Source organism: Teleopsis dalmanni, chromosome 1 (genome assembly GCF_002237135.1).
Source record: "Teleopsis dalmanni isolate 2A chromosome 1, ASM223713v2, whole genome shotgun sequence".
Classification (NCBI taxonomy): domain Eukaryota; kingdom Metazoa; phylum Arthropoda; class Insecta; order Diptera; family Diopsidae; genus Teleopsis; species Teleopsis dalmanni.
Genome location: NC_051846.1, coordinates 146,940,812 through 146,963,623, shown reverse-complemented (window position 1 = coordinate 146,963,623; position 22,812 = coordinate 146,940,812). Strand labels below are relative to the sequence as shown.

Sequence of the window (22,812 nt, the reverse complement as noted above, 5' to 3'; positions counted from 1 at the left end):
CTCTCTTCATCTCTGCTTACTGCTACAGCAAGAGGTATTGAAGAAAATACTCAATTTATTAGTTCTTCATTTGATAGTAAGTGATCAGCAATCTTACAGGAAAATTTGAGGTCTTTATGAGTGGGGGCGTAGCCACGAATGTGCCGAGCAGGGATATATCAGAAAATATTTTTTGTCTATGTTTTGTTATAGTTCAATAAATTAATTATAATAACAGTTAGAGGATTGTTCTAAGAAAATACTTTTAATAACAGTTGATTGGTTGATTGATTAATTGGCTGCAATGACGGATTAATGGCTGTTTATACACTGTCTCACTAACAAGTTCCTAGCAAGAACCCCAAACAGATAATACTAGATACATTCCGTGGAATTTAATTGTTTTAGTCACCTCTTTCGTCGTTACCAATGAGCAGTTCAACATATTTAAAAAAAAAATATTCCCTAACAACCCGTTTCTTCTAGAAGTCAAAACTGGACAAATACAAAGAAAATGCCTTTTTTTGTATAGTATTGCACAACTTCTACAATGAGTATTACAAGGAATGCATAGTTTCTTTGTATAGTCCCATATATCAATAACTACAGAGAACTGTCGTAACCTTTACAGTATTCACGTGATCCCTATTGATAAATTCCCAAGATTTGGTGTTGTTGTACGACTGCCGGATTAGCGGGTTAATTACATATTATCTAAATGTCTCTCACTAAGTATTTGCAAGCAGAAAAAAAAAATAAGTATTTCTTTAAACGATCTCCAGGGAAAGATATGGCATTATACGTATATAGATATATCCAAGAAGCATCAAGGAGGACCAAACAGTCTGTTTTTAATGTTCTTATATCCGGAAGCGCCCAGATGAGATTAACATTAACTAGTCGATTTTGCTCGACAATTTTCCTTCTGTATTCTTTAACTAGCTTTGGTTTTAAGATGAAGAATTGAAGGGATTTAATTGCCGCTTGGCTGTAATAATAAGTAACACTTTAAATCGTATGCAGATCGAAACGAAAATTAATTCGTCCATATATTTATTTTATTTTGTTAATAATAATAGTTCAGTTTATAAAACTAAAAAGTAACATGTATTGATATAGTGTTGGCTACTGGGTCATTTGGCTATGAATATGTATATAGATGTAGAAAGTAATATTCTTATTGGAATTATTTTTAGAAGCTTTATTTGATTTTTTATTAATATAATTACTGTAATGTGAATACAGAAATTTATCAGAATTATATAGTTTTTATTATTTTCAAGCTCTACTGTCAAGGAAAATATTTATCTCCCTTAAATGTGTCACTATATACGGGATATCACAATGAGTTCGTTAGATTCACTTGTAGTCAAATCAAAAGGATATTTGTAGAACTTAACTTATTCTTTGAATAGGTTTTAATTATTAAACCTCAAGTAATTTTGGGTGTTCATAATTTTTAATACAATATCCTATATATAAATATTGTTAAGTAAAAGGCTTTCGAATTTGATTGGTTTATAAAAAAACTTTATTTTACATCTTAATGTCTAGCTTGACACGTTTGTAGTTACTTATAAACTAAAGAAAGTATTGAGTCAGATTTATGTATTGTTTATAATCGATTTTAAATTACAATTAATAGTGCAGAAAAATTATTTCTTTCTGGTTCTTAGAAAACGTAGTCGAAATTTAGAAAAATAAAATAAAAATCTTAGAAGAGATAAGAAAATAAATGAGCACATTTGAAAGTAAACATGCCTTTTAGTATTAATCAGTTTAGGCAAACTTCTAGTTACTGCTTTCTTCTTCTTCGGCATCAACAACAGGTCCTGAGAAAATATAATTATCACGTCCTTGTATGCCTGTGCCGCTGGCATCACCTAACCATGGATAAACGTTGGGACATTCGCGGCATGTTTCCATATATCGAGTATCGGTGATATTTTGTTCGGGAATTTTGAAAGGCAATGCACAGGTGTTCCAATTGTTACATGGTTTTGGTGCGACTGCAACACTCTTATCGCATTTCCAGGATTCGATGGTGTTAACATCACGTGTCTCTTTTGGATCGGTCATGTATTGCAACATTTGTGTAATGGTAAGCACATAGACGTCGGGACTGAAATAGAGTAATGAAAACGTTATTATTTATTAATTATAAAATTTTAAAAATAAAATATTAACTTAAATAATTTTTAATATTAAATTGTAGAATTTTTTTCTTCTACAAATAAAATCCAAATAAATTTCCTTTAAATGATTGTGATTGAAAGCCAATATTGATGCTCACAAATATTTGATTTATTTCTACATTTCGTTTTTATAAAGAATTGCAGGTGTCAAACAATAAATTTAGAAAAATGTTATTAAAAGTTATCCGTAGTACGAAAATAAGGCTCAAAGTAAAAAAATTTTACTCCTATAAATTCGAACATTTCCTGTGTCCAGGGCGCTCCTTTTCATTGTCGAAAGTTATTCACACTAATTAAAAATTCCAGAAGTTTCAAACAAAAATCGACGAATGTGGACAAAAACAATGGGAAAACGTATCGGAAATATTGGCCCAGAGAGTGGAAGAATTTTTTCAGAACTTTGACAGCGATTTGTGGGTGAAATGGAAAATAGTGAAAGGAAAATTACCAAATTTATTAAAATAAAAATGCTAATTACACAAAATTCATATCCGTGCATTTATAATTGGAAAAATTAGTGGAAAGTTTACGTTTTCAAAGGAAGGTTACTTTTTAAATAAAGTTTTTAAAAAATTCATGAATATATTGCCAATGATTTTAAGAGATGAGAGAGATTGATGTGAATACTCCTCAAATAAAATCCAAATTATATGGAATTTTACCACTTGACTGACATACCTTTTGAATTTGTTTTCTTTTATTAGTTTTTTAATATTTTCTCTTTAATGTTTTAAATGAATTTTATTTAAAAAAAGGAAATATTTAATCTCCAAAACGTCCTATCAATTGATTCAGACGCTAACCATATATACTAATTTTTGCTTTAAGTGTAGAAACTCTTGAATACAATTATTGTATCACTTTTATAATATTTCTGTACTATAATTATAGCACGATTCGTCAAGGCCTTCAAAAAAGGTATGTATTTCAATAAATACTTCTTCATTCGGGTCTCATTCCGTATTACAGAGTAAACAGTGCAAGTCATTTTCAGAGGATGTTACATACATTGGAAGCAATACTTATTTGAATGATTTTACTGCAATCTTATCATTTTAATAAGAATTCTTTATTGTCTTAATTCGATTTCTACCATTTTTTGTTAAACATTAGTTTTCTGATTAGTCCTTATTCGTTTTTTCCATTATGACTCAAATTTAAATACACTTCTTGGGACTCTTAAGTTGGACATAATGACTGTGTGTAGTTAGAGGACTGTCCAATGATAGAATCATATGTAATTGAAGTCTTCAAAACGAAAAAATTAGATTTAGAAAGTAGAGGCAGAAACTAGGGTAATTAATAAATCAGACACCAAAAAATGTGGTGAAAAAGTAAAGGTCTGGATGCAGATCAATAATCAACTGACCATGGCTTACAATGCCAATATAAAAGGGACGCTCCTCGAAGTAATGCGAAAGTGATTCCGGAAGAATAAGTCTCTCCGAAAAGGAAGTTATTACCATTCCCCTAAGATGGTCAGTTTAGTGGTGCATAAAGCATTCCACCTACTCACCACGACACACAAAAAAAGGGAAAAAAAAACTACCTGTAATCTTGTATGATCTTATTTCTTCTGATGTTAAAAATGAACTTCAACAGTTGAGCTTCCAAAAGATTGTTTTTTATTCAATTGCATTGCGTTCTTCCAAATATATGCCTGAACCATTTCGTCATAAACATTATGATGTTATAATAAACAATTAAAATATAAAGTAGAATTTTAAATAATAATTTCTTCAATAAAATTTATATTTAACAATGTCTAAACAAATGTTATGGTAATTACAATCTAATAAACATATTTTAAAATTTTTTTCCTATTGTGAAAATTTGCTTAGCCAACAAATACAAATCTCATTTCACATCCATTTGTATTCAATATGTTTTATCTCTAACAAAAAACGCAATTTTCATAAATTAAACAAAAATATTCATAAATTTTATTGATTTTTTATGACTGCATATTTTGGTAAACCTCGTGATGCCTTAATGTCATAATATGCCAATTAGCCTAATGATAAAAAAGTCCTTTAAAACTGCCTACACCACCTAAAACATTCAATTTCCGCTTTCAATTTGTGTGGCATAATATCAACTAATTTCATTGGACAAACTTTTGCCAATTAGTGTTCGATTTTCCCCAACAAACTTTAGTACTCTGACAAATTTGAAGTTGTGACATTTGGCTTTTTATGTTTTCGGTATGTTTTTTTTATTTGTTGGGTGTTTGTAGATACTTTTTGCGCATAAATTTATAAAAAATATATTAGAGTAGGTGATGGTGACAATACAGCATACCGTATTTTATAAAAAAATTATTGATCTTTTATTCCTATTACCACGACATAATAATTCGAAATATATAGTGCGAAGTTCAATCGATTTTATATGAAGTTGATTTACATATTTATATCTTGTTTAATAAATATATATATTTTCAACAAATTATACTAACTATTATATACTTTACACTATTCTAACGTGAGTATATTATACGGCTTTTTGGAAACAAGGCCGCCACACCAATCTACCTACCTATATTAAAACTAAATAGACTAAAAACTAAATAAATAAAAATTCAAATATTTCCTAAAAAGATCACTGATGATGAGTACTAGACAATAATCGAGAGTTCTAGGGTCAGCCAGATTCCAATAAATTACATAAAACTTTTGTTGTTCTTTCTTTATTACTGTTTGAACCTAACTAATTTCTAACTTAAGAATAGTCATATTCCACTTTAAAAATTAACATTTATATATTTTTTATTTTTATTTGAAATAGTCTATTGCAGTATGTGCAATTAAGTACCTTTAATCATATTAAATGATTATCAAAAGCACATTTAAATGATCATTTAAAATACTCTGACGGGAGATGCCACCTTCCAATTTAAGAATCATGTATACTCGTATGTATACAGAACGAACAGATAACAAAAATGTCACTTATGCCATATCGCCAATATATTTATAAAGCTTTGTCCTCAGTGAATTTTTAAAAATTTTAAAATTAATGGAAATATTTAGATTAAGTTAATTATTATTTGATATTTATAATTCATATATTACTAAAGCCACAATCAACGCAATTTTAGAGTTTTCTTTGGCAAAATTAATGGATTAATATTCAATCCAATGAATTAAAAAAAAACATCCTTTATTGGATATGAATAGTACTATGGTATATGTTAATTTATTACTATTGTTGAGGTGTACTTAATAGATAAGTCAGACGTATAGTAGATACTTTTTAGAAAGAACATTTAGGGTAACAAGTGAATAAGATCATTTGAACATTGATACTATTAGAGGCTGATTTCCACAGGTAGTGTACGAGGACTTATTCTATATATGCTCTACATAGGTGACATACCTACAACACGAGACGTATTCGTCGGAACCTTCGGCGAGATACTGTAGTAATAGCATCTGGAAACACACAAGAAGCAGCCACAAATACACTGCAGGAAATGCTTAACAATATAAGCCGTTGGACCACTGTTTGGAAGACCAAACTTAATCAATTCAAACCCACTCATGTAATATTTACACTGCGCTGTACAAGCAACAATTTGTGTACCTATCTAACTGGCATACAATTTCCGCAGTCAAATTCAGCAAAATAGCTTGGGTTACATCTTGATAACAGACTAAATTGGAGAGATCATATCTGACCAAATCAACTACTATTGTCGACAAATGTATTATAGATAATTGAACATCATTCTCAACTTAACCTATATTGCAAGTCATTAATTTATCTATCTGTCATTATAACGATTTAGATGTGTGGTATACACTAAGGGGGCTATACGAAATAATCGAACTGAGATATCCTTCAACAGAGTCAAAACAAATGTCTACGGATGATTGCAAATGCATATCGATATATAACAAACCAAAAAATACATTAAGACTAGAAAGTTAGAGGGATCAAAGTTAGTTAGGGATCAAAAAACCATAGCTGCTAGGCATGCAAAACGACTACTCAAGCATACCAATGTAAAAGCTATTTAACTCCTAGATATTACATAGTTAACATAACATAAATAATATTATATTATATTCTATTCATTTAGAAGCTAAAAACTGGTTCAGTAAGTCCGCACACATGTCTCTTAATATCTATCCACTGAATAACTGTCGTGAATTTTCCACATAAGTTGCATTGAAAAGCCAACTGTTGTTTTGAAAACATACAAGGCATTTCCTGTCAAAAAATGAATTTCCCAAAAGTTTCAAGAAACTACAAAGGGACTGATTTCAGATGGGTTTTTTAACACTGATTTACATGAAAACATTAGTAGTCTCAAACCCCCAAACACACTTTTGTATATGTCGTTTAAAATATTTCTGTTTTGAGACCTATAAGCTGGGTTTACCAGTTGGGTCTTATAGGTTGTTGACATTTAAAAGTTTAAAGTTTTGATACAAACTAGCGCAAATAAAACTTGACACTGATATAGATTTAATTCATTGTTGTGCATTAAAGATGTTCAATTCAGAAACCGCTTATAGAAAACGTGGTCGGTACTAGCAACTGGCAAAAGCAAGCTGTTAATCGAGCTAGCTGACGGGGGCGGTTGGACGCGGTCGTAAATAATGCTAATCACTAAGTAAGATTGCTTTGGTTAGTATGATATTAATTCATATAAAAAGATAGCTTCAACTACATTATTAATTGATATATTGGAAACTTAAATGAACATTGCTTGTAATAAATATTGTGGATCTAAATAATTGGACTGAAATAATTAATATAATATATTATATATTTTCTTTGCAACAGTATTTTTAAAGGCTCCCAAAATAGTGAGAACGTTAACACTCGATTTACAATGATAACGTTTTGCCATTTCACTCTTTTGTAAATTAGTGGTTCTTACATTTTTAGTAATACTTTGATTTAGAACATAACAGGAAATGGTGAATATTATTGCTTTCTGATTTATGAGTTCTTGTGCTCAAACTAAATGGCATTTACGCGTCACAATTTAAGTTTTAACAAAACTACGCAAGATGGCACAAATACGCAGTGCAATGAGGTTATTAAAAAACGTGTGATAAGCGCATAATTGCACATAATTGTCTCTATGATTGTGTCATGTCACTTCTCTGGATTGTTTTTTATGAGTATAACACTGATCTATGACCATGTCATCTCATTACTTTGGACAGTTTTTTACGAGTATAACACTGATTTCCTTAGTTTAAAGTGATTCTTTGCAACAAACTGGACTTTAACAGAAATTTGTAGTTAGGTCTGTAGGATCGTGTGATCTCACCCCTCTGGATCAACTCAGTTTAAAGTAATTCTTTTAGGAATCTTTAATAGAAAACTGCGAATAAGTTTTTACGATCATGTCAATTCACTTCTGTGGATTGTTTATTTAGGAGTATAACAATGATCTGCTCAGTTTAAACTGCTTATTTGTAATAATCTCAACATTTATAGAAATTTGCAGATATGATCATAGAGAATGTGATTGTGTGATCTCAGTCCTGTGGATTATTATTTTTATGAGTACGAAGTTGACTTGCCCAGTTTAAAGTAATTATATGCAAAATTGTAACCCTTAATGGAAATTTTAATAATGTCTTAGCATAGAATCAATTTTTGTTTTGTTCTGTGAATAATATTCACTTTCTAATATTCTAGCATCTCCAGGACATTTTATAGTGGATCCACTAAAGCAGTTTCTTAACATTTTTTTTTTCTGATCTTTAATGGAAATTTTAATAATGTCTTAGCATAAAATTGATTTATGTTTTATTCTGTGAATAATATTAACTCCGTAATATTCTTGAAACTCCAAGACCTTTTATAGTGGATCCACTGAAGCCGAGTCTTAAGCATTTTTTTTTTGGTCTTTAATGGAAATTTTATTTTAATAATGTCTTAGTTTAGAATTGATTTAGCATAGAATCGATTTTTGTTTTGTTCTGTGAATAATATTCACACCCTAATATTCTTGCATCTCCAGGACCTTTTATAATGGGTCCACTAAAGCAGTTTCTTTAGCATTTTTTTTTTATCTTTAATGAAAATTTTAATAATGTCTTAGCATAGAATCGATTTTTGTTTTGATTTGTGAATAATATTCACTCCCTAATATTCTTGCATCTCCAGGACCTTTTATAGTGGGTCCACTAAAGCAGTTTGTATATAATATGTATATAATATGTATGTATATAATATTTTTAAACAAAATTTACTAAATTTTTGTGCTGTCTTAGAAAAATAGCGAATGACTTAACCTTCCAGAAGGTGCAGACACCGAAGTAGTAGTAGAAAAAATTCCTCATGTCAGTGACATTTGTGTATGTCGTAAACAAATTAAATACTTGTCAGCAAAAATTTCGTTTAACTTTTGCATTAATTTTTTTTTGTTCCAGTGTTTCGGTGAAGTGACAGTTGAAGACGTTGTTTCCTATTAAGCATTTTTTCAGGTTTGATTTTTTACTTATTTTGCGTTAATTTTTTCTTTGTGTTGTCCTGTTTTGTACATAAATAAGTGCTAAAAGGTGTCAAAAGAATTTCATTTCTTAGCAAATTGTGGGTAATTGTACCAAAATAAATTCTCGTCTGCAGAAGACGAAGTTAAATGAAGAAATGCTGTCATTATTTGTTCTCAGAAAATTGGTTTCTGTTGGCTTAAAACATTTTTCAACGGGAGCCAATGCACTCTGTACAGAATTGGTTCGCACTTACATATTTCAAGTTGTATAAAAATATTTTTGTTGTAGGTTTTTTTTGTTTTTTTTTGTAGTCGTAGTTTTTTTAAACAGTGCCGTGTTCGATAAAGTAGCTGATATTTTCATTTCATTAAAAATTACATTTAAAAGAATAACAGTGTAAATTTCAACACCGTAGCTGTCACTTTGAATTTACCGCTTTTGACGCCACATTACGTTAATGTTACATTACGTTCTACGTTCTACGTTCGTTACGTATACGTTGCTACCGTGGTCCCTGGTATTTCGCACATGTAAATCCTTGAATAAGCGCTTCCACCTCTAAAAGTAAACGATACTATCAACATAACTTCATTACGAAAGTTCACCTCTCCAGCGCCATTTCAAAAGTATGACTACAAGTTCTGTGGCGGCTCTTTGTTGGCGCTGCCTTCAACTTTACGTTGCCAGTATGTACACATTTCGTAGTAATTTTTTATTTAAAACATTTTTTAATCTTTTTCATTTCATACTTTTTTTTTCGGGGAATGCAAGTTTAACAAAATTAAACTTTTCTCATTAAAACCTACGTACTACGTACTACAGTAGCATTGTTATCCACATTGACCAACGGAGTCAATGTTTGAGTTGAGGGTTTACGTGTTATAAATACGCTAAAATATTGCCACAATTGGTTAAGCGAAAATTGTAAAAATATAGCAGAAATTGGAGAAATGTGGAGTTTCGTAAATGAAAAATAGGGTTTTGAAAAATAATTCTCCAAGTATAAATTAAATTTTTCGGTGGTGTAAATAAATAAACTTTTGGATAATACATGGTTATAGTTGTTAATAATATGTGTATATTGTAGATGAGTATAAGTTGCAATACAATTTTGATAATTAAATTTCGGAAAAAAACTTCGAAGGTAGTAGTGTCTTTAAGTAATTGATAAGGTTGCGACAGGGATGTTACTGGATGGTAAATATATAGGAAAAAGTAATCACAAAACGAGAGTAGTTGTTAAGAAAAATAAATTTAAAATTTTTGAATGTTTAATTTTAATATAAATTTGAATTTAAATTTGTCTTTGTATTTTAATTTAAATTTAAATGTCCCAGGAATTTAAGGCAATGAAGCTGCTAAGTATCTTTGCCAATATGAGCTTAATTGGTAACGAAGCCTTTGTGTGGACTCATAAAACGTCACTTAAATTTGGTTGTCAGAAAATGGGAGAAAAACAATTTGTAAATTACTGTTGTAATAGTGTAGATCAAAGTCAAGCAAAACGATTTCATATTCAACCGTAGGGAATATCGATATGAATACTTTCTTTAAGCAGGGTATACTTGAGGACTTTATCCGGCTACCTAACAGGTCATTATATACTTGGAATTTCAATTCCATAAGTTAGGATCTCTGGCAGTGATATGTGTAATTTTTGTGAGATTGAGATTGAAAGTTTAAAGAATATTTTTTAAAAATGTCTTACTCAAAGGTTTTTAAAAGGCTTGGTGTTGGTACAAATTATGGAAAAACAAACCTCAAGATGTGATAAAATTTATATAAACTTTAAATACAGATTCAAAGCTATACATAAAAGTTATATTCATTATTAGCACTAGGTTTAAGCAGAAACTGCATAAGCGAGGGATTACACCGTTAACACATCACTGAAAGTGGATCAAAAATGCTAAAACTTTTCTTGAGCACCTGAGCATATTCACAAAAAATAGAGCTAGAAATTGGATTTGGTTTTCAAGATCGCTGGTGTATTATATTTATATATATATAGGGAGAGGAGAGAGGTTTAAGGCTGTTAATATAGAGGTTAAAACTTTACGAAATTGAATTTGGTTTTCAAAATCCAAATTCTTCCTGCATATTCTTCCTTCTTCATTAAGAATATATTAGGAAAATATTTTTTTTTGTAGTGACATTTCTTCTCTAATACCCATGAATTTGTTATTATCAACATATATACATTATATGTATTCATAGGAATGTATTCATTTAATATTAGTTGAAGTTGAGTTGAGAGGTAATATTCTTGTGGTGCACCAAAAGTCGCAATGCAAAGGCAAAAACTATGCACAAAAACAAAATAAAATGAATTTGTAACAAGAACAATGTTGTTTTGTGGAGTTTACTGATATGTAAGGAATTCGTTTAAGTGCTTAGTGCAAAATGAAAGTTAATTATGCATATGAAATTAATATAATACAAATTAATTATTTTTTTGCAACATGTATCATTATCAACAATCGATTAAGTCAACTTAAGAACATAAGTGGACTGCTGAAAAAGGGGTGCTTGCAAATTATTTTCTATATACTTGTCTTTAAAAGTAGAGCACAAAGTCTATTTATATGCTCTATTATATGTCTGTCTACTGTCGAAAAATATATCCTAAATGTCATTATTTGCCTCTTACAATTGCAAACGTCATAACGGATAAAATATTATAATATATCCATATAATATATAATATTGGCATTGCTTTGAGTTTAGCTCTTATTAATAATGTGTTTTTATAGAGATAATCACGAACTGGAGTAACGAGCTGGATAATCTAGTAATGTAGTAGTATTCTGAAGTACTATTAATATAACATATATACTAGAATTGTATTTTGTTGTTACGTTTTGAGCATTGTTGCAATGTTACCGCATTTAGTGAACTCGTTACGTGAAATCGTGAATATCCCTCGTATCCCTTGCCTATTGGGAGAAATTTTATAACATTCTTCCTTGGTGAAGCACTTAAAAAACTCCACAATGTATGCAATTTTTATATGGGAAGAATATAAATAAATGGTTATGAGAACCCAAAAACTGTCTTATTTGGCATTGGTTCGAAATTTGAGGCAAATGTGATTAAATTGTTTTCAGTAATTCTGTACATTGAATTTATTTCAAAAATAAATATTTTGATAATTAAATAAATAATTTAATTACAAAAGATTTGTATTGTTTTGATTTTAAATCTGCAATATTGTAGAAATAAATCTCTTACCTTCAATAAATCCCTTAAATAAATATAAATAAAACTAAAAATTCTAACTCAAAAAAAAATATTTAGTTGGTCATAAAGATTTTTGTTTTTGATTAAATAAACCTTAATTGGCTTTCAAATAACAAACAATATTCTTTAATCTTATACTGATTTCAAATCAATCTACATAAATCTAACATACATATTTTTGTTTTGCCTTAATTGCAATTTTAACGCATTGTAGTTGAGATTTGTTTATAGTAATTTTTTAAATATAAATTTGTGATACTTACAGTTCTAAGGCCCAATCCAAAAATTTATGCAAACCATTTTCCAATGGTTTCGTTTGGAACCAATTTGTATGGAATGGCATCATATAAGGTGCTTTATTTTGTTCATAGTAGCGTGTGAAGTCCTCTTGCAGCCATTCGAACACCTCATTCTCATCCAGATTGTGCAGAACACATTGATCCAAATAGGGACAATGGCCACCCTCATAACCCTCAACGTAGTGAGTATTTAATGGCACTTCCCAAACGCCAGGGAAAGTTTTCGATGGACATGTGCCACTCTTGCATTCATGTGAGATTTTGTAGTCGAGTGTGTATGGCCAGACAGGCACATTGACTGGCGGCACCGTTATTGAACTGTCATATATGTAGCCAAAGTCTTCAAGCACCTGTTGGGATGAAAAGCATAAAAGAGTTTTAACACACAAAATATACTAGTAAAAAAACAGACAGAACAAAATATTAAAAAAGAAATTCTGAAAAAAAAACAGGAGTGTTTAAAATCGTTTACCAGAGACGTGTAAGCTAAATGGAAACACTATGCTTTTTGCTTTGTACTTTCATCGTGAAAGATATTTCCATTTTTGAAAAAGTTTGTTAACCAGAAAATAAACTATAAAAAAATAAACATAAACTGCACTTACAACTAATTATGTGTGACGGTAAAGGGCGAGATAATAACGATTAAGGACTTAAAGGATGTTTTATGAAAACAAAAAATCATAAAACCAATATGGAGGGTCATATCCTGTGCTTGGTTTGGTTTAATCGTTAAACTATCAATTTGGTGAAATAATCTTTAGTGGATATTGACAACAGAAATTCTTTTCTGAGAGAATAGCACAGCCAAGCTCCATTTTTTATGACGCCAATAATTTTCTAATGGTTTATTAATTAACGTATAAAAACAGTTTGAGGATTATGTTATATATAATTTATGGTTACATTAAATGTATAATTTTGGTTAATAAAGTAAATTAAGAGGAGGTACTTTTATAATTGGGTGCTTATGTATATTAAAAACTGTTTATTCAATTAATTCTTTGATTTAAATATTTTAGTGAGACATTTCACATATACTGATGAACTGCAAATTTGTGATTGTAAAATTAATTATTTTTTAATTTAATTAATTAATCTTTAGCCCAAATTCCTATTTTTTCATTTATATATTTAATGAAAATAACAATATTACCTTAATGTTTTCTTCCTAACAGTCAGATGTCTCTAAGCTTACAAATCTAAGCTTACACTAAACATATATAACCAACTAGAGGCATATAATATAAAAAGGAACTCGAACTGATTGTAATGGTTCGAAGGAAAACTATCACTTTTGTCACGTCTAAAATATATGGATGCTTCACAGTTTTGGAGTTTGAAAGCTGCTATCTTTTAAGATGCTCATTAAACATCTGTGTAAGTCTTTTTTCCATCTAGAATCGCTATATATCAATAGGTTTACATGTGTCCTTTAGCTTACCACGTTACCTTAATTTAAACATAGCGTGGTGGTTATTATGCTAAGTCTATATAAGTAGTGCAAATTTTCTTAAACGTATGAAATCCTTCTAGGAACATCTTAAAGTTTTAGATATAGAGCAGTGAGATACATTTAATTAAAGCTAAAGTCTTAAGTCGAAAAAACTTTCAATGTAATAAAGTTAATGAGTGTATACTTAAACTCGTATTGATCAAGAAAAGAGGACTACCTTAGAAGAAAGTAGTAAAAGAAATTGGCAAGATATAGACACGAAAAATTAAAGTTATGACAATAATATAAAGACGGATATGATATGACCAGGTTGGGCTTATTTTACTTACAATACAACTAAAATAAACATAACAGTATATTAAATTAAATTATAATTAAATTATAATTATGTATTCATATATGTTTTACGACTTTTTGTAATCTTAATGATTGTATTTTATTACAAAAAACTTTCGATATAAGCTGTAAGTAAATCCCTAAATGGGTAAGGTTAATGTAATAGAGCTATAGGAATGTTGATAAGTCAAATTGTCGATTTAGTTTCTTCAATAACTGTGAAATTGACAGGGTGTCATTTTAATTTCATGTTTTCGATAGATCATCAGACTATCTATTGTTTTAAGGGAAAAATATGATATACATTAATTAGTTTTTATACCAGTTGTACAAAAAGATATATACTAAAACCTTTGTCAGTTAAGTAAATTAATGTATAGTTTAATAAATTATTTAGAACATTTTAATTCATTTATTTGGGATGCTATAAAAATAAAATAATGTAGTTAACAAAATATAACAAAGAAAAATTTGCCTAATTGTGGTTAATTAGAAATATATCGCGGGCCGCACAAATGTTAGTCGCGGGCCGTGCTTTTGACAGCCCTAGTCTATTTAATTAATTGAGGTGGATTCGAGCCTTTCTGCACTTTACTTCCCTACCTACCTACCTACCATTCACTTTGTATTATATTCTGAAACTGTTGAAATAGTTAGTTTATATTATCATATGAAAGCTGTTTAATTCTAATAAAATATATTTCCATGATTAGATAATTTTTAACGAAATTAATGGAGTAGAATGCTGTTTTGTGGGGGGATCGCTCATTGACACAGAATTCAGAAATATCCCTACATTATTGTAGAGAATAAGTGGTAGTCAATTAATAAGTGTATATAAAAGGTATTTTTTTATAAGAAGAATCTGAAAGTATGGTATATATTTACATTATTCTAGAGAATAAGTGGTAGTCAATTAATAAGTGTATATAAAAGGTATTTTTTTATAAGAAGAATCTGAAAGTATGGTATATATTTACATTATTCTAGAGAATAAGTGGTAGTCAATTAATAAGTTCATATAAAATTCTTCTAAAAAAATTAAAAAATTGTTTTGAATTCTAATTTATGCATTATGCATTATTGAAGATAACGCAACAAGAATGTGAAATAGGGTTTATTTAATTCAAGTATTCAAAAAAATAGTTATTAAGTTCCTGACACTGCATGCATAATAACATGTTCTGATGGGAACATTCAAAGTGCATATACGTATGCATAGGGCTTAACCCACATTAGAGAGTAAAAAGTTTATGCCGGCATGAATGCAATCGAAGGCCAAAAGGCTTTTAAAGTATCAAAATCCATAAAACACTGATGCTTTTATTACTGAAATTTTTTAATTTTTTCCACTGTTTTATTTTTATATGTGATTTTGAATACGAAATTCTGTTTTACTTCCAAGTTTGATTTTATTTCGATTTTAATTGAAAATTCAACGGCACGTTTTGTAATAGCAAAACAGTGCTATTGTATGGATTACATGTGTGCAAACATTCGAATGAGCTTATACATGTTTAAATTCATACAATATAGTATACGTATATATAGCATACGTATGTATGGACACCGATTTGTACTTGGATCTGTACAGTTCTGCACTCGTAATAGCCTAGAACAATAACCAACAAGGTTGCGTGCATTGGCATAGACAGACGGTGAGACGTGCGGAATAACGTTGAAATATGGTACGTATCTGCGTATTTGTATAAGTTCGGTGATGAAAATTGATGTGACACTACTTTTATGTTGCCAATGATGATAATTAAGTTCTTTGATAGGTTAAACTATGGACTTAGCCGTTCAATGGTAAACATTTCCATATGTGCTCACATATAGGCGAAATTGCAAACATACATATTATGTAGCACATGACTTAGTATATATGACATGCCAAAAGCACACAAAATACAACCACGAACATGTGATGTGATTTTGATGTGATTTTAATTTGTTATGCTTCCACAATTGACATTTAACTTTTGTTGTGAATACGAAATTTTTAAGTGGGCCGGGCATTTCGCATGCTATTTTACATGTACAAATGCTCGCCCGCAAATATACACTTTCATATGAGTTCACATTTGAATACACATTTGCATAGATATTCACTTTCGAATTTTCTCTCATATGCCAAGTGAATGGGCGTTTGTAAAGTGTAAAATCAATTTGAATTTTCTGACATTTACATAGAAATTTTATTTTGTTTTAATCTCACCTTGTACTGTGTGTTGCGACCAGGTTTCAGGAACGGTGCACGCATACCGACGACATCATTTACGGATACATTGGAGAAGTGTCGCAGAATTTCACGCATGCCAATCATTTCACCAACCCATTCCTCGTAGCCTTTGTCCTGTAAGCCCTGTTGTTGGGATATGCTCTCTGTGGCAATTTCGTGGCCAGCGAAACCAAGATGTTGAATTTGCTGATAGTTGCTGCAATTGAAGTGTACAAAAGATTACATTATTGTCAGACACATAATTGAAATCCAAATGAAATCTCATTTAAAAATATTTTAATGTCATTAAAAGTTGTTTCTTACTTTATAAGGATATACAATTCTTTATGCTTTCATGCGCAATTATGAAATCATATACGAATCAAACACACGATCCCTGCCTTATGCATATTTGAATATGTAAAACTGACGACTTAAGACTTTCCTTCTACCAATTAAAGCAAATTTTGCATATTAATAAACACAAACAAAAGCAAAAGTTTGCAAAGTTTGGGAATCATATCAACCAGGAATGCAGAAAGGATTTCAGGAACACATACACAGAGCCACACAGCCATACAGCCATAGAGCCATACAGCCGTACAGATTTGTTGAAATTAGAAATGGGCTCACTGAGTCGTGCATTAAATCCAAACAAATGTATTTGCATTTATTTTGTTTTATTTTATTTTATTTTATTTGTAAATAAAAATAATTAAAAATTGTTTACACATTTAAAATATATCTGAATTGTTATATTTTTTTTTTATATAAATATATATATATATGTGTAAATATTAAGTTTTTAAGAATATTAACAACCACATAAAATACATTCAAAAATATTTGTTTTTAAGGGGGATGTGGGGATTTTTAATACTTATATCCTCTTAAAGTAAGTTATGCATAACATATATTATTAAATTAAATAAAATTAAGAAATACTTAAATTTAATTTTGTGTTAAATGAACTCATATCAAAAGGGTTAATTGCTGTGTTGTAGATTTGGTAAAATGAACAAAATATTTAAGAATTGAATTTAAAAAATTTATTCAATAAATTTAAAGCCTTTTTTAAATATTGTAGAATATTTTTTATTTTTCTTCACAGTTTGTTATTTTTAAAGTAATTTTTTCGTTGAAATGTGGGAGCGATTTCAATTTTTATTCATATTTATTTGCTTATATGTCATTGATTTTTTGGAAATTTTATTATTTCTGCATAATTTAAAAAAAAATCCTATTTGTGTTTCATTTAAATAAAAATTTAAATCTTTTTATTTATTTCTTATTTATTAATAAAATGTTTGATGGAAAATTTTAAATCGATATAAAAAATATGAAATGGAAATATACAAATATAGTTTTTGTTGAGCTATTTTGCTTAACAAAAACGTAGGATATATACTCATATTAAAATTGTATATATCCTATAGTATTCTTTTAAGTGGTGTTATTTATTTCATACGCAGCCAAAAAATTTAACATATAGATTTAATAAATATTTACAAAACTGTTGTATAATTGTTCGACTATTTATCCGCTGGATTATATTTTTATTTAAGTCAATTTGTCATTACCAAAAGAACAATACACAGATTGCAACAAATCATATATAGACATTGTGATAATAAGACAGTGTGTTGTGTTAAAAATTATTGTGTTAAAAATGTGTAGATTTTTTAATTATATATAAAAATATCATATAAATCAAAGTATATTTTGGTACTTTAAAAGTTGACTACATTAAGTACACAACATTATAAGAGTTAGTCCTCCAGACATTCTTCATAAACTGATTCAGGAATGAACTTTAAATCCGTCAGTGTATTTTTTATATTGATCGAAGTCGCTTCGAAACATACTAATCGAAGTCAACAAAATGGTAATTTTACCTTTTAGAAGTCAAAAAAATCATTTGGGTCCTTATCAGATAAACACTGTGTATAGTCGATTAAATTCGTTGAGTGTTCTTGTCAACAATTTTGTTCAACAATGGTTTTTTAATTTCGTTCTACTATAAAATAAACCCGCAAGTTGGTTTTAGTAGGTTAAAGTCTCTCATGCTAACTTTCGAATCTTTCTATTTATTAAAAACTATTCACATATTCACATTTTAGTTTTTTGTACGAGTGTTACATGGTACGACAGTTACATGGACAAGAAAGCAACGAAAATGCGGACCTTTATGCCCAAATCTTTACAAAGAATTCTTGAATTTTGACTTCAAAAGAGCAAACATCGTTCTCACTCTAAACAAGAAGAGTCTGAAGTCACACTCTATTACAGTAACCGGCCACTCTACATGAAATATCTACACTACTGTGTAAAATTCCACAGACACTTCAATTTGTCTATTTAAAAGTAGGGCATTACAAATAAAAAATTTGAGTATAACTTTCATCGATAGTACTCTTGCTCAAGAAAAAGATACCGTAAAACTTCTTCTTTTTGATTGCCCGGGCTTAGCGTTCTGGAGAAATAGGTTTTTAAGATGATAGTTCTTTGACAGTCTATTAGACTGTTCATCGCTAAACATGAAACATTAATTAAATAATCTTAATTCGACGGGATGGACTTAATCTATACTCTTCTATCTTAAGGGTTCTTGCGAGGAATGTGGTAGCAAAACTGCGAAAAATTGCTTATTGAGGTACATGGAAATTATCTAATGGCCTGACACTATAACTAATCAAACAACCATCAACCACCACTGCGTCTTTGCAGTCGGCGAGGATTTGTTTCGGGTAATATATTTTCTCTGAAAAAATTTTTTTATTTAGTCATTGTAATCAGTAACCAGAACTAAAATTTCATTAAAATACGGTCAGAATAACCGATATGTCGTTATATTGAGGTCGCTATACAGGGTTATAACTTGTGTGTGGGTTGCAAATTTGATAATATGGCGAACCAAAGTTGACTTTCAGAAACAGTTGTTAAATTTGGTTGATTGTGTCATTATAAGTGATTTCTAATTTATGTATAATATATATTCTATATATATATTTTTATATTTCATATATAATTTTTCAAATACCTTACTGAATGGATCAGTTACGGTTTTATACAATTATTTTATATCTCGCCATTCATTTTTTAAGAAATAAAAACATTGAGTATGTATAATATGTAACTTTTTCAATATATTTCAAGAGAGATTTTTTCGAACAGTAGTTAATTACAACAACAAAAATTTTATTTTATATATAATTTTAATTAATTGAATTTTTGGCTGACCATATAGCTGTATATAGCTAACTATATAGCTGGTCTTGGAAATAATTCTTATATTTAATTAATCGTAAATAATTTTTTGACGCTGCAAGTACCACGAATCGAACTCGGGTTCTGCCAAATTTGAAGCTAAGAGTCAGTGTTCATTTGTCAACTGATCCAAAGCCATACTTGACTTTTATGTTCGCACATTTTTCTGGAGTTTTGTTAATTTGCTATGAAAGTTCATTAACACATTTACTTCTTGTGTTTATATTAGAACGAAATCTTAAGCCAGCTGTAGAATAATTGTATTAATTAATTAATTGTATTTTTATTTTTAATTGTTAAATTTCAATACTATTCTGTTCGTGTTTTAACTATATATTTCAAGCAAATATAAATTATTAAAAATTTCTGAAAAAGTTTTTAAACATCCTCACATATTCAGCTCAGCAGATCATTTTCCAGTTCACGGCAGTGTGAGCATTTATTCTATTAGAAAATAAAAATGTTTTGTTATATCTAAAATTGTTCTAAAAATTAATTAAACAAAATTTGTTGTTTTGAACTGTTTAAAAAAGTTCTTAACACGGACAAAATGTTTATTTTGTAGAATTTTCTATAAAATTCCAAACAATTTTCCAAAACTCTTTGCGACCGATGACTTCAGTTGGCAAATGCTGACATGTTAACCGACAATGACAACTAAAATTCATAAAGATTAACACTCGACTTTAGTAACGAGCAACAAGCGCCAACATTGTTGATGATCATTATTATCTCGTACACTAAAATCAACATCATCATCTGCATTAACTACACCATCAGTGGTAAAACTGCATAACTTGCACTGTACATACAATGACATTAGCAACAATTACAACAATTACAACAATTACAACAATTACAACAATCACAACAACTACAACAACTACAACAATACAGCAGCAAATGCAGCGTGTTTGTTGCAGCAGAAATCAGTACTAAGTTTTTAAAAAGGATGCATTGCATACACAAGGATAACACCAAAAAAAAAAAAAAATAAAAGGAAAAGAAATTCCGAGCAGATAAAAACAAACTGGTTCGGAAATCTTTTAGGTTTACTAAATGGGTATTGCTTGTTGGTGTTTTGAGGTTGAGCTTTTCTATTTATATAAGGTTAAAACGTTAGCTTCCAGAGGAATATTTAAGATGGCATAAATGCATTTTCAAAGTTTACTGAAATTTTTAAAAGGACTACTATGTGCTCCATTTGTAGGTGTTTGGGTGCATATGCGGAGCAGTTAGTTAGTTAGTTGGTTAGTTAGTTGCTGGATAGAGGTATGGTATGAGGATGTGTGGTTGTGTGTGAGATGTCAGTCAAAGCAACAACTTTACTGGCAACGACAATCTGTGTTAATAGAAAATACTTTGTTAGTTAGGTCGCAGAATTGTGGGTGTAAATTTTCCGAAGTGTAAGACACACTCGTATGCAAAACTAAAATGGTTACTAATAAAAAGTGGAAAAATGGGAACTTCTAGTCAATTTTTAAATTTTTCCTTACCCTTTGTGCTTCCGTCTGTTTCTGCTACTGGTTTTGTTATTCTGATGCTGTAAGTTACTCGTATATTTTTTTTTCAGTGTTGTTTTCAGTGCACTATTTTATGGTACATGTGGGTAAAAAGTTCTAATTGCATTGTTACATGAGAGATTTGTAAAGGACATTGTATCATGTTTGATATATGAAGCTCTACTTAAAATTTCTTGTCGTTGGATGTGGCAGAAATATACTCCTGTAAGTGTGTCTGGTTTCATAAGTTACAGAAAGGAGTAAACACATTTGATTTATTAATTTTTGTGATTTTGTTGTAGAGTTTTCTGACAGTTTATGATTTGTACATAAACTTGAAGAAAAACTAACAATTAAAATTTTATTAAAATTAAATTTTGTTTTAGAATTTTGGGATTTTATTAAAATTTTTGTAGTGGGCATTCAAGTACTTACTATCTAAAAGCATAAGATTTGTTTGCATACTCCTATAAACGATTGATTGATATAAATGAATTGATTGAAAATATTAATTTAAGACAATTTGCTCATTGCTTTAACATTCAGTAGTTCTTTGGAATGTATAATAATATGCTTGAATAGTAAAAATGACAGATAATATTTACATTCACTTGAATAAATGTATATTATTAAAAACCATATAAACAAGCAATTATTTTTTAATATAACAGTATATATAAACAAACAATATATATTATAAAGTTTCCAGGCTTTGAGAAGACTTTTCAAAGTTCCATGGTACATTAGGATGAACGACGTCCTCGGGAACATCAAGATTGATCCCATCAAAAAATACATAAAGGATAGAGCCATGAAATTATTTGCGAAAACTGACAGACTAACCAACACCGCGTTGTCAAATCTCAAAATGGTTACAGACTCCTCAGGGAGGTATGCAGATCTGAGGTCAATTATTGCTTAGTCTGATGAAGTGATAAAGTTTGATAATTATTAGAAATAATTCCAAGATCACTGATGATGGGTATTTGGCAATAATCGAAACAGTTATTTGAGCAGACAAAAATTGAATTTAATAAAATAATACAAAAAGAATTTTTGTTGCTGTAGTTCACTACTATTCGAAACCTTTCTATAATTATATAAAATAATATAGTAATCAGCAGATTAAAAAATATTAAGAGTTGGGGAAGTAGTTTATTTTCTACTCTCTACATTCTTTTTAGTCCTTACAAAGAACTTAAGTATAACAGAGGATTATAATATAATTATTTATATAATAATATAAATAATAATATAATCAACTTGATTATTCAACTGTCACTATATTTACGGGTATTTTGATATCTAAGAAAAAATGTAGACTGTTTGTATGATGATGGGGTATCAACAGAACATCATTATAAAACTGACCAATTTTAATTTTTAAATTTGATTATGTTCTATAAGTCCCGTTAAAGTTAATAACAGAATAAAGGCATAGTTTAGAGAGATTGGGAACAAATAAAATATATTATAATTGATTGGTTCTTCGCATGAAACGCCTTTGATAGGTTTTGAGATTTTTTAAATGGGTTCCACGTGGTCTTGTAATGATTATAAACACTAAAAATACTTCTGTCATTTACTCCTCAATCGTCAAGAAAACGTAACATTTTAGAGAAAATCATTTTAGATAAGAAATGGATTATAGGCAAAAATGACAAAGCAGGGTTAGCTCTTCACTTGAGATCCAGTCTATTGTGTTTCGCATTCATGATCTGAAGAGTAAGACTAAGAAAGCATGGAATACGAGAACAATTCCGCATAACGTATTTAAAAGTTGATTTTGGTTTAAAAATAGTGCTTCACTTTAATATATTTGTTTGGATTCCAAAACTTAATCGTATTTACTT

At 29.3% G+C, this 22,812-nt stretch overlaps 1 protein-coding gene across 1 annotated transcript in view; it reads right to left on the bottom strand.

The window, feature by feature from the left end:
- Positions 1–1,492: 1,492 nt before the first annotated feature.
- The window catches only part of LOC119669252 (chitin deacetylase 1), a 65,817-nt gene continuing 44,497 nt past the window's right edge, over positions 1,493–22,812 (bottom strand). Inside the window, exons 6-8 of the mRNA XM_038079079.1 lie at positions 16,188–16,407; positions 12,142–12,527; positions 1,493–2,101 (exon numbers count right to left, since the gene is read on the bottom strand). Coding sequence (XP_037935007.1) covers positions 1,771–2,101; positions 12,142–12,527; positions 16,188–16,407 — 937 coding nt within the window. The 3' untranslated portion in view covers positions 1,493–1,770. The remainder of the gene's footprint in view (positions 2,102–12,141; positions 12,528–16,187; positions 16,408–22,812) is intronic.